The 13,375-nt window shown below is 48.2% G+C and overlaps 1 protein-coding gene across 1 annotated transcript in view; it reads left to right on the top strand.

Moving 5' to 3' along the window:
• The first annotated feature begins 2,330 nt into the window (after positions 1 to 2,330).
• LOC103607482 (chromosome unknown open reading frame, human C1orf226) overlaps positions 2,331 to 13,375 on the top strand; it is a 29,288-nt gene continuing 18,243 nt past the window's right edge. The window contains exons 1-4 of the mRNA XM_008591980.1: positions 2,331 to 2,494; positions 4,161 to 4,340; positions 11,513 to 11,678; positions 13,144 to 13,296. Of these exons, the coding sequence (XP_008590202.1) occupies positions 2,360 to 2,494; positions 4,161 to 4,340; positions 11,513 to 11,678; positions 13,144 to 13,296 (634 nt within the window). The 5' untranslated portion in view covers positions 2,331 to 2,359. The remainder of the gene's footprint in view (positions 2,495 to 4,160; positions 4,341 to 11,512; positions 11,679 to 13,143; positions 13,297 to 13,375) is intronic.

Below are 13,375 nucleotides of genomic sequence, written 5' to 3'. Positions count from 1 at the left end.
ATTTCTTGTCCCTTGAGCTTCTTGATGCCAGGGAAGTTGCAGATACCAGATTTCTTCCCTTATCTGGTAGGACCTGAAGAAGGCCATTAGCTGTGGGTCCCTCTTCTAGATCCTGTCTTATGTGATATGTTAACAGACATATACAATGATTATAGCCCTCCATCCAGTCTGTTCTTTCCGTCTACCCCAGGTCTACTCTTCCCAGTTCTAACAGACCTGTTACTACACTGATCTGTACCTATTAGCTTATTAAATCAACAAAACTCCAAATGTGATCATCTGAGCACCTAGTGTGTGGCGGTAAGCCTCTCAGAAAGCAGTCCCATGATCTGTGATGGAGTTACTTCAGCTTTAGTTTGGGAACTCCACTAGCTCAAACAGAATATCTGAACAGTTTTTTTTGTGTGTGTGTGTGTGTGTGTGTGCGCGCGCGTGCAGAAGCAGAACTAGAGCCTGAGAAATTTTCTGATTCCACCTGGGCTGTTGGCAAGGGCATGTTCAAATCCTCTGTGTCTGGGGCTTCTTAGTTCTCATTATTACAATCTTCAGGGATGGCAGGGGGTGGTGGGTAGGCAGAGCCGCCTCCTATAGCCTGCTCCCCTGTTTTGCTACCTTGTCACAACACTATTTCATTTGTCTGTATTTATGGAACATTTTCTCTATGCCAGATCCCTAGGAAACAGACAAATGAGACACAGCCCTGGCCTGAAGTCTAGAGGAAAAATGGATGGCCAGGCATAACCAGTGCCGAGTGCTGAGTGCCCTAACACACAGATGCACAGAGCACTGCAGGAGCCCAGCTCCTTCTGATGGAAATTTCACCCTGTTTTTTCCTATACAGGCAGGCATAACCAGTGCCGAGTGCTGAGTGCCCTAACACACAGATGCACAGAGCACTGCAGGAACCCAGCTCCTTCTGATGGAAATTTCACCCTGTTTTTTCCTACATGGAAAAGCAGATGCCCAGTTCCCAGCACCATCTACCTACTGAAAAACAGCCACGGGTTATCTATTAGCCCTCTGTCTCTCAGACTAAAATGCCCAATAATCAAGACGGTCCTTCTGAGTGCAGGGGTGTGGTAGAAAGCAGGCTCCCTGTACTCCCTGCCCACTGGCTTACAAAGGAGCAGAAGAGCTGCTCCATCAGGCTGTGTCCAGTACCATAGTTTCTGTTAATTGCCTTTGCAACCTTCCATGAGGCCATCTCCCCAGCTCTCAGAGTAGCCAGGAGGAAAACCAAGCATACTGTTTACTTTCTAAATACCAGGCTTATTTCCCCAGATGACTTGTGTGGGTTTGCATAGGAGGACTTCTTAGAACAATTTGTTCTACAAGGCAGGCACTCAGATGACTGAAGCCTGTTTCCTGCAGTAGCTTCAGGATTAGGGTATCAGCCCCCTGTCTTTCCTGCTTGCTTCAATCTGCTTCACTTTATAATTGGTACTTGGTCTCTGAAATCTTATTCAAAGACATTAGTGATGAACCTCATCCCAAATGTAGAGAAATAAAATATTTCCTATGTAATCCTCAGGAATTGCCAGGGTTCAAGAAACAGAAAGGAACAGGAAATGAAGAAAAATAAGAAATAGAGTATTAAGCAATATGCTGTGTACGTGATCGAAGGTGTGGTCTCTGTCTTCAGTGGAAAGGAAGAAAAGTGAGGAGCAGAAAAACTAGGCGAGGAAGACGTGGAAAACCAGCCACCCCCATCTCTCTCCCCTAACCCCGCCACCTCCGAGCCTCTTCCCTGGCTTCTGCTCTTGCTGGGACGATCAGAGTCAGGCTCTGAGGCCTGGAGACTGATACCGTGTTAAGTTGTGGCCTCACATCTCCCTGGCCTTATCCTCAGTTATGTACCCTTACCTGTCCACCTAACTGAGCCTCTAGTTTTATAGCTGAAGCAACTTGGTCCTAGGGAGTGAGGCGATTTGCTCCTTTTTTGACAGCTCATTAGGGGCCTGGCTGGGGCAGATCTCCACGTCTCCGGACTCCTGGTACAGGGCTCTTTCTCTTGGCTCATTCCATTCCTAGGCTAGAATGAGGTGGAGATGACCATCAGCCCCTCCTTCCAGAGTTCCCACACCCTGTCAGTGTAAACGTGCCACTCTAGCTAAGCTGTCACATCCAGTCTTGAGGAACTCTTCCCTTTGCTTCTGGACTTTAAAAAGATATTAAGATGGGAGCGTCTTATTGGGTTGAAAATGTGCTTTAATACACTTGAATGAAAAGATGTATGAAGATGTTATAAAGCCAGTGACGTCCCTAGGCTTGACATACTGAAAGCTGAAGTGTTGGTGTCACTGTTCCCTTCCCTGTTGTCCCTGCAGGCCGCCAGCTCACTGGAGCCGAGAGGGCCTCCATGGCCACCGCAGAGGAAACTGACATTGACGCGGTGGAGGTCCCACTCCCAGGGAATGATGTCCTGGAATTCAGCCGAGGTGTGACTGACCTGGACGCTGTAGGGAAGGACGGAGGCCCCCACACAGACTCCAAGGTAGGCAGGGGTGGCCCATCTGGGTGATATACATGTGCATGTCCCTGCTATCTCCTGTAGCAGTCTGTGTCACAGCCTCAGCCTCAGCCTCAGGTTGTCAGTCACTTCCTAGGCCCTGCTGATTCAGCTGCAGAGTGAGGCACCCCACAGCACAGGGGCAGTGCCAGAGCATGTCTTTCAGAGGGGCCGACCTTCTGCAGATTCAGCCTCCGTGTGCCGAAGCTGGGTGCTGCCATGTGTCAGGGTGCTGCGGAGCTCATTCTGGACATACATAGCCCTCCCAGGATCCCACCAGCATCTGATCCCCTTCTTCTCCCTGAAACTTCGGCCCTTAAGAGCATCTCAGTATTTAAGCAAGGCTCGTCCTGGCATTCCCATATGCATCATCCCCTAATGGAGCCAAGTCAGTGTGGGCCACATCACTCTGCAACTGGTGATTGTGTGCCTTGGATACTCCTCCATAAAAGCACTGTTGAGCCTGGAAATTGAGCCATTCAATGTTAGAAACTGAGACTGCCTTAGTCATCACATCTCCAACCTGACATCTCATAGGTGAGATGACTGAGGCCTCTAGGAGTTTCTAGAATGATCCAGATTAAGAAACTAAGAACTTGAGACCAAATTCCAACCTGAAGACAAAACCAAATTAAAAAAAAACAAAAAGAACTGAAAGAAAGATTACTGACCAGGGCCCCTACCCTTCAATTGCCAGCCAGTTCACTGTATCACAGGCACCTCTCGTTCCTCGTCATTCATATGTCTCATCTCAGGTGGAGGTTGTTAGGCCAGTTCCTCAGAAGGAGAAGTCTGTCTAGTTAGGAGGGAAGCATAGTTCCAATTGTCTGCCTGATGTTGCCTTCGTACTCACTTTGTCCTCTACAAGTGGCAGCAGCCACTTGTCTGTCACCAGGTTCCTTCCTCTTGCATGAATGAAGGACCAGAGCTGCCAGAAACAAAATGTCTCTCCCTGCTATTGAACTTTATGGATCCTAGACACCGTCTTAGTGAAAGTATCCAATAGGAGATGAAGACGGGAGAGAAGTGGGGAGAAACTCCTTTTATCCAACAGAGGATCTCTCCAGATCATTATTTGTTTTAACGTCCACACTTTCTTCCGTGGTGCTCTCACTGTGAGAGGATGCAGAGGAGGGTTGGAGGCAGCCTCCCCTCTCCTGACCTCTTCTTCACATGCCAGATTCGTGAGAGACATCTCAGATCCTGGAGGAGTAGCCTTAAGAACACAGCAAAGTAAAAGATTGAGCTGCTTCCTTCCTCTTCTCATAGTGGGGTGGGAGGAAGCTATGTTTTATAGAAAGAGATTCTTCTAAGTCTAGAACCTTAAGTAACACAACAGTAAGTATACTTGGAAGTTGTGGGCAAGAAGAGAGGGGAGAGTGTCAGCTGTCTGTCTCCCATTACTTTAGATCAATTACCGAGGTGTCCAAATATGATTTTCTAACTTGTGGTCTCAGCCCAGGCAGTTGTATACCGTTTCCTCCCTGGAGTCCCGTTCTCATTTCCCTTGAAGATGCAGCACTTCCAGCTCATGGGTGAAAAGCAGGCTATTTCACTCCACCCATTTACGTGCCGTGTATGTTAAAGAGACTGAAGCCCCTGAAGATAGCTTGTGCCCACGTGTCATGTCCCATCTTCTCTTCACCTTCAGGTTTCACCCCACCTCCAGGATCCCATGCTGACAGCCTCCCCCCAGATGCTGCTTCCCTCATCTTCCTTGAAGCCACCGGGCTTGAGCGCAGGGACACCACTGTCCACCCACCACCAGATGCAGCTCCTCCAGCAGCTCCTCCAGCAGCAGCAGCAGCAGACACAAGTGGCTGTGGCCCAGGTTCTCCTCAGCCTCCTCCCTACTTCGCAGGCTCCACTCTCATGGGCTTGATGCACCTTCCCTAGCAGGGGCTCAGGGCAGGTTTAAGATTTAGGGAGCCACTAGGAATTGCTTATGCTGTTTGACCATTGCTTGTGGGAGAGTGGGGGAGGTGGAAAGGGGAGAGAGAGGGGATGCAGTGGAAATGGAAAAACACATTTTGATTTCCATGTATCCCTTGCTCTGAGTTAGGCTTGGCTGGCTTGGCTGGATGTTGTGGGGTAATAACGTGAACTTACCAAGGAAAAAGATGCATACAATTCCACCCTTCCTTTCCTGCCTTATTTTCCTGGTGCTTGGGGTGAGAAGGGATGCCTTTGGCATCAAGACAGGTATGGCTTCGTGATACCACTCTTAAAAGAACTTGAAGTATGAGTTTGTGCCAAACACCCTTGCAAAGACTACTGTCCTGGCATCCCAACCTCTTTGCCCATAACAGGTTTCCAAGCTTCCATTAGTGACCTACTTATTCCAGGCAGTATTTGATACAATACTAGCCTTGGAATTTACTATGATAGGATTTAACTTATGGGAATTTAGATATATTATTTGAGACATGAGAAGAATTGGCTTAGATCTTAAGATCAAGATCTTATATCTTAGATCTTGCACCCAGAAGACTTGTTGGACTACTGGTACTTTGTAGGGGAGGGGTGAGCTGATTTCCCTTGCTGCTTTTAGCAGGGATTCCTCCTGCTTGCTTTCTGTGGAAGGCACTGTAGTCCACCACTTCCTTGGAATTTAGGAGTCTGAGCTTTGTTTCTAGCATGGGCAATCAAAGAATCATGAAGACACATTCATTCATACCATTTTTAGGTGAATCCTTAGGTGAGAGACAGGGTCAGGGCCTGAGTTGATGGGTGAAGATGATCAGGAGAATGGGGCAGCTGGGGTTTGGGGGAGTTGGTGAGAGATCTAGAAAGCAGCTCTATGCATCAGCATTCTAAATCTGGTTGAACCAACTGGTCTCTTAGGATTTCTGCATTCTAGAATGGCAGGAGACAGGCTTCACCAGGGAGCACTTATTGATCCCCGATGTATCTTCTGCTTACTCTTCTCTTGGCTGTAGGGTGGAGTGAATCACCCAGGCCGAGCTGTCCCCTCCAGGGTGTAGACCTCAAGGAAACATCCAGCAGTCTAGCCTTAGTGGGATTACTATGACTAGAGTCTTGAAAGGACCTTCCTGTCACACAGTCTCACCTGGATCTGAGGCACAAGCCTCATGGGTGACTTTTGCTGCCAGGTTGGGGGAAGGTAGAATCAGTGGGACACTGTTTTCATGTTTTTGGAGCCTTTTTAAAAATTATGACCATGAGACGAAAGGATATATAGTGATGGTAGGAGAATTTGCAGGTGTTTGCAAAACAGCACGAGAAAGGAGGGAATGTCATTAATGGCTTCTTTATCTGGAGAAAAAAAATCATTCCTCTTTGTCAAATGAAAGAATTCATCTCCTCTAGTTAATGATGGCATGGCAGCCTGAGAATCCCCTCCTCCCTAGCGGGATGATTGATGGGAACACAAAGCCTGAACGCTCCAGTACAGGGTCCATTCCAAGATTCATGTCATTTCCAAAAGTTTCCCATTGAATACAAATCCATTTTCCATCCATAATACATTTTTTCTTTCAGCATATCAATTGCCAAGTAATTATTATTTATCTATGAGTGGGTTTGATGCATATTCATGATCTTATATTATCAGAGAGGCATTTGAATTTGAAGTCACTGCTTAGTTCTAAAGAGAAACTATTTTCAAACAAATAATCTACACAACAAGAGCATTATAGTGGAAGAGAGCTCTCAGTCTACAAAGCAACAAGACCTGTAACTTATGACAGGTCTACCACAGTCAGGATGAAACCTTAAGAGTGGTTTTCTGGTGTAGAATCAAACCTCTGTCCCAACATGACATCCCTGCCCTGGTCCTATATTAATTGCTTCTCTCCTAGAAGGCAGTAAATCTAGGGGAAGAAAGGAGTGTGGTGTTTGGGAGTCACTTGCTGCACATCTCTCCATCCTGCTGCTTCCACAGGTGGGGCACCCCTAGCCTCACACTCATTTGGAATCTGTTAAGTACAGTTGGCAGTGCTCTGCTTGACTCCAGTTCGAGCACTGATGTGGCTGAAAGGCTGCCGTAGTGCATTCATGTCCCACATTGGTGAGATGACTTTGGGTAGTGTCATAGACTCCCAGAATCTTCAGATTGGACAGGACATCTGGTAGCTTCTCGAACATACTTCTCTGTTCTTCTCTGCCAGCCCAATCAGTCAGTCTCTGACCACCTTCCTTCTGTCTGCATCTTGCTTTTGCTGCCCAAAAACACAGCAAGGAAATTGTACCTCTCAGCTAGCTTTTGGCTCTTCTGTCCTGCAGACTGATTCAGTCCTGAACTGGCCTTCAGTTAGAGGTTTCTCTGCACACTCCTCTTTCTTCCATTCTCTATGTAGTACCTAATCCAAGAGCTTTCTATTTGTTGTCATATCTTCAGCTAAAAACAATTATGTAAGATACATTAGGTACATTGATAGGTCTCCTTGACATCTTTCATACTTTTGAAGTAGACCAAATTTGGCATGCTTGGTTTCTCTGCATGGTGGGACTGATTACAGTTTATAGCACAAGATTATTTTTACTTATTCTGTCAGATTCTGTTGACACCAAACTGTAAGGTTTCTGTCTGTCTGCATTAAACTACCAGCATTCCCCAGAATTCCACTGAGCAAAACTGTGACCTCAGCATTTCAGGTGGGAACACATTTTTCTTTTATCTGGGAGCATCTGGATCTTCCTGTGCTGTTCCTGGATAAAAACCTAAGGGTAAAGACAGAGTCTTGCAGACAGGTGTACTCTTGGGGTCACTTGTTGCATTATTTATGCCCCCTTCCCCTATTTACTCTCACAGGCCAAGCTGGTTCTGCTGTTGCCATGGGGACCAGGCTTAGGTCTCCTTCATGGTGTTCTGATTTGGTCTGAGACCTCAAGACCCCTCCCAGCCTCACCATAAACTGGTTCAGGGCTTTTCTAGAAGGGCCTGCCCTGGCCTTGAAGGTATATGGGCAAAGATGGTGGTCAACCAACTCAAGTATTTCTAGGTTAGACCTCAGTGTGTAAGTAGCGAATACCCAAGTCCCTTTGATAATGCTGCCAACCCAGCATGAGGCTTGCCTGGCTGCACTAGCTCCCTGCTTTTAGATGGATCAGAAGTTCAGGGGTGCAAATGAGAGTGTAGCCAAGTCTTGAATCAAAGCTGGAATGTAGCTGCCACCTGCATGGCGGTGGGCTGGGCTACATAGCTGCAGAATTGAGCCAGGCGAGGTGGCTGACTGGCAACAGTTAAGTAGGCCAGGTCCGTTCACAGCTTGCCAGTTCCTGGCCTAGCTCATGAGGAAAGCGTTAGTGCAGCTCAGTGTTGCTATTTAAAGATTTCTCCTCTACCTGCTGTCACTCTGCTTGTTCAGGAACAAGTAATTGGTTATTTATGCTTTGCTATATCATGTGTGCTGTAAGTAGTTAGAGGAACAGTGCTTAAAAAAAAAAAAACCAAAAAAACCCCTCTGCATTCCTACCCCAGGCCCTAGATTTGGCATTTGTCCTCGTGGCTTCTCCCAGTCCCAAGCACCTGGTGTGCACTGCCCAAGTCCCTGCTGCATGTGTGCTGAGACTGTGCTACCTGCCTCTGCTGTGTGTCCAGTGGGGTGGGGGTGGGGGGGCAAATTGCTCTGGTTCTCTCCACTGCCATTTCCATGTGCCTCCTGCTCCCTAACTTCAGCCTGGCCCTGCCCCCACTTCTGATGGAGGAGCTGGAGTCCAGGCAAGTTGGCTGGAGAGTGAGTGGGTCAGTGGTCTGGCATTGCTGGATGGGTTGAGGGTGGGTGTCAGAGTTTGGGAAGTGGTATGGAGCTGGAGGGTGCAGGGTTGAACGGCGTGTAGTGATGTGGCCAGAACATGGACCTGGACATCTGAGCAGTGGCACTCTGGATATGGCCACAGTGCCACACTACTGTGTGTCATAGCACTGACTTAGCCTTTGACTGGAATAGTCATTGCCAAGGATGACACAGGTCTGGACAGGAGAAGCTATTCTCCTGTCCAGATATTAATATAGTCTACATTTGTGAATGGTGTTTACTTCTTTGGAATTAAGCTCAGAAAAGTGTGCTAAATACAAATGAATATCCCACCTGGTACGGAGGAGGTGGTGGCTATCTACTCCTGTTTTACAATGGGGGAAACAAAGCACAGAGAGCTATAGCAGACTGCCCCATGGCTGGAAATAATGCTGCTGCCTCGCCTCAGTGCTTCAAGTTCAAGCCTACATATACAAAACACTTTGCCTCAAAGTTAAGAAAGTCCAGGCAGTGTTGTCTCAGCTTGGCCTGGATAGTGTTCTCTCCTGTGGCGCAGACTGCCGCAGCGTGAGGTGTGAGCCTGATGCCGCTTTTGACGGCTGCAAGAGCAGAAAGGGCTCATTAGTACTAGTTTTGGGCGGTGGCAGCAGCATGGGCTTTCATATTCACAGGGTTTGGAAACAGCTGAAATGGTATAACTCTGTTCGCAGAGGTAAAATTCTTATTTAATCTGGTACAAGGAGCACTTCAAGTCAGGAGCATTTTCTCATGGCAATAAGTGCCAGTGGGTTTGCAATGCAAGCATTTGGTTTAAGAGTCTTCCTTTATGTATTGATAGTACTCCCCCACTGGAACTTGGATACTGCAGAAGAAGCTCCCAACTTTTTTTTTTTTTTCCTGGCGTCTGCAAGGGGGAGCTCTTCTTTTGTCCTTAGTCCTAATTCTCTGACTTTACAATGGGAAACTGAGGGTTTTCTTTAGTGAGTTGTTAGCAAATGTACCAGCCATGTCCTCCTGAATGTGGAATCATCAACTGTCTGAGCCTCTAGCCAGCTTTCTCAGTTGACAGATAAGGAAACTGCGGTCCAGGGAGAAGGAGTTACCAACAGTTGCGTAGGGAGTAAACAACAGACTCCAGTGTTCCAGCTCCTAGTCCAGTGCTTTCAAATGGCCTCTTCTTTTGGGATGTACCTGAGTTTCTAGCATGTGTGCAGAGAGTATTCAATAAATGCCAATTAGTGGTATGCATACTTCTCTGCTTTCTCTGTTTACATCCATTGAAAAACTTGCTTCCACATTTCTGTCTGACATTTCTATTTGGTTCCAAAGAAAATACAAAATGAGTAATTAACAGTTCTGTCTGCTCAGTAGATTCCTTTCAGTGCTAGTCTTAGTTGGAATAAGTAACAATACTCGCGGGTGGAAGGTTAAGCTGGCCCTTCTCTGGGGGCGTGTCTGCAGGATTCTCACAGCAATTGCCCTGTTCCTCAGAACCAGTAGGACTTGGGGGACTCCCAAGTGAGATGTCTCCATGCCTCAGTTTCCAGGGAAGATAAAGACTTAATAGCCAGCCACCACCTGATATCCAGATTAAAATGTTATTCACACGTCTTTCCCTGTTTTCATCCCCTGCAAATCTTTCCTCAGTTTATATGAAGCAGCAAATGAGGCTAATGCCTTGACCAAAATATCAGTTCTGTCCTTAGCCATTCTGTATCGAGGGCAGATTTACTTTAGATTCCTTAGACATCGTCCCCCTGAGGGAAAGAGGGCCCAACCCTGGGGAGCCACTAATGGAAAGTGGCAGCTAATCTCATTAGTGGCTCCACTCAAAAGCAGAGCCAACAGCAAGGTCAAGTCCTCAAATCTGGGCAGTGAAGGAAGCAGCCACTGCACCTAGAATATAATTCTCGAAGTGCTAGTTGCTAGGAGGGGTAGACGCTGGGCTGGCAGGTTCCTTGGCAAGGCTTGGCCAGATGGCGAGGTGGGTGGGCATGGTCTCTAAGTCCCAGATGAAATGGGAATCTCTTTGGAACAAACTGCTTTTCAGAAACTAGAGCATTTGTTTTCTGAGCTAGAGAATCTGCTGACTCTGCCGACAGGCCTTCCACCTTTCTCCTGCACTTGTTGTCCTGCCTGTCCTGCACCCAGGCAGCCTGACTCCGTGTCTTTGTTCCCACCATGGTTTTGTTCTAAGAAAATCCTTTTCCCTATAAACTGCTTTGATCTAGGCCACCAAATTCATTAGTTCCCTTTCTTCAGGGGCTTTCTGAAACCTTCCCCAGAGACCTTTCCCCTTTATCCACATCGTAGCCCAAGAATCACATATGTGTGAACATTGTTATTGGCCTTGTGACTCAGTTTCTTCAAACCAGAATCCTGATATAATTGCCCCATCTCCTCCCACTGGGTTTTATCTCCACACAAGAATTACACACCAAGAACAGACCTGTAGACACCACTGGGCCCCAAGCATGCGAGTGGGCCATTGCCAGCTGCTCTGTCTACTGTGAGAAGGTGGTGAGTTAATGGAAGTGCTGAGACTGTCGTCACCTCAGCCCTTCTGGAGTGGTTGAGGAGGACACGTTGTGAGTCAGTCAGTCAAACGTTTGACCCCTGCCAGGTGTGAATCATAGTCCTAGGTGCCTGCCATGGGAAGTAACAAGGGAATAGAAGGGGAGAGAAACTGACACCCCCAGAGATGAAAAGATGGGCTTTGTTACGACCACCTCACTAATTTAGAAACATGGTCATATGTGCTGCTTTCTGTTTCTCATTGTGTTTGGGTGTGAGGTGGTGGGGAGGAAAGATTATATGGGGATTTGTTGTGATACTGTTCTTAGATAGTGGGCCAGTGAATCGGTTTTTGTTTTTAAAAGACGGTATGAGAAAAGGGCACCTCCCTCTCCATGGCAGTGCTGTATTAGGTGCTGAAGGAGCTCTCGCAGCAGGGTTGGGGCGCGGTGGGTGGATGGGGGGTAGATGGCTCTTTCCTACCTCTTGCGCTTGGTGTGGGGTCTGGAGTGGTACTCGAATGACACATCATGGCCCTCCCTCGGGACATACAGAGAGATCCACAGGGCCAATGACCCAGCTTCTTTTGGCTCCTCCTCTGGAATTCTAGCCCAGATGCCCATTTTGCCCATGAAGGGCTTCTTCGTCTTGAACGTGGAGGGCATCTCTGGTCCTGGCTGTCTGCCAGCGACTCTCATTTACAGTCACGTCCCTGCATTCTCTCTGTCCTGTCTTCTCTGTCTTCTCTGCCCCCTCCTCCTCTCTGCAGGTTCACTTGCTGAAGGACCAGTTGGCTGCGGAGGCCGCGGCACGGCTGGAGGCCCAGGCTCGCGTGCATCAGCTCCTGCTGCAGAACAAGGACATGCTCCAGCACATCTCCCTGCTGGTCAAGCAGGTGCAGGAGCTGGAACTGAAGCTGTCGGGACAGAACGCCAGTAAGTGAGCACCCTGCCCAGCTTTGCCTCCCTTTGTGGAGGCTCTGGAAAATGTCTGTTTTCCCTAGAGCTTTGGGTGGTGCTTTTTAGTACCCCCGACCTGCCCCTGTGTTCCAGCAGAAAACAAAGGCAGTTTCGTTTGCCCTGTCCATACGTTTCATGAATTACAGAATCACAGGGCCATAGGTGATCTTGGCTGCCTTCTAATCCAGTGCCCAGGCATGGCCTTGAATGTCCCTGGGAGTCACTGCTACATTCTCATCCAGTTTCTCCTTGATGGGGGCTCAGGTATGCTACATCCTAGGGCAGCCCATTTCTTTCTCGCTTTTCCAGTTAAAGTATAAGCACCTATTGGGTGTCATGTTTTCTGTGAGTTCTGTGGGAGGCCTCAAACTGTTTATTAGTTACTCTCTTCGTACTATATATTTCACAACACTCACATGGAAAACAAGCAAGTAACAGCATATTCATTTAGGATAAGGCTGCAGAGTAACCGTGGCCAGACAGCTCTTATACCCAACCGCCTCCAGGCTGGACTGGGCAGTGGTAGAAGGCAGCACATCTCTACGCCTTCCTCTTGAGCTTCTCTGTGGGTTGTATGCATGCTCTGTGTGTGTGCTGACTGCAACCAACAACCAACAAATACCCATTGATCACCTATTGTACCAGAAACTGTGATGGGATTTTTTTATGTTAGCTCATTGAATCCCTATAGTGGTAGATGTTATGCCCATTTTACAGAGGTGGAAACAGACTCAGAGATGGTAAGTAACTAGCTCAAGGTTAAAGGACTGAGACAGGAAGGGGGGCCCCAAGGTTCAAACCCAGATATAATTGCGAAACTATTGTTTTTCCAACCGTACCAGTAGTTACCCCAAACTATACCATGAGATTTTTTTTTTTTAATTGCATATAACTGAGTGCAGCCCACAGATTGTGCATCATTAAGTCTGGGGCAGAGCTAACAAATTATATTTTTAAAGCACCACAAAGGTGTGAATCAGGACCACTGTGCTTTAAGCCTCTGGATTTTCCGGATTCTTGTTTATTGAGACTATGCTCTGTCCTAATTAATGCTGATTTCCAAGACTGTACCAACGGTTAGTAAACACTTTTAACGTGGTTCTCTCGATTTGTACCGTTTTTCCTACCACAAACCCCAGGTACCTTTTTTCCTACCACAAACCCCAATAAGGGTATTCAGTGGCCTCCCCAAATCACCATGGGGGTCTGATTGCCAGGCCTTTACCGTGTTCCTGAAGCTCCTCCCCTCCAGCCACGTGTGCCTGGTGCTGTGGGGGTGGGAAGAAGGGGTGCAGTGTGGACGGGTGGGAGCCCTGTGAGGTGCTGCTGAGGGAGTCAGGGAGGGGCTCCTGCAGGCGCGCGGGCTGTGGGAAGGCAGGCTTCCCAGAGCAGCATCCTTGCCTCACGTCGCCCCTCCTCTCCCTCTTGTCTCGCTCTCCAGTGGGCTCCCAGGACAGTTTGCTGGAGATCACCTTCCGCTCCGGAGCCCTGCCTGTGCTCTGTGACCCCACGACCCCTAAGCCCGAAGACCTGCACTCGCCGCCCCTGGGCGCGGGCTTGGCTGACTTTGCCCACCCGGCGGGCAGCCCCTTAGGTAGGCGCGACTGCTTGGTGAAGCTGGAGTGCTTCCGCTTTCTCCCGCCCGAGGACACCCCACCCCCGGCGCAGGGCGA

The sequence above is a fragment of the Galeopterus variegatus genome, unplaced genomic scaffold, assembly GCF_000696425.1.
Source record: "Galeopterus variegatus unplaced genomic scaffold, G_variegatus-3.0.2 Scaffold7462, whole genome shotgun sequence".
Taxonomy (NCBI): Eukaryota; Metazoa; Chordata; class Mammalia; order Dermoptera; family Cynocephalidae; genus Galeopterus; species Galeopterus variegatus.
This window is presented reverse-complemented; position numbering and strand designations above follow the sequence as displayed.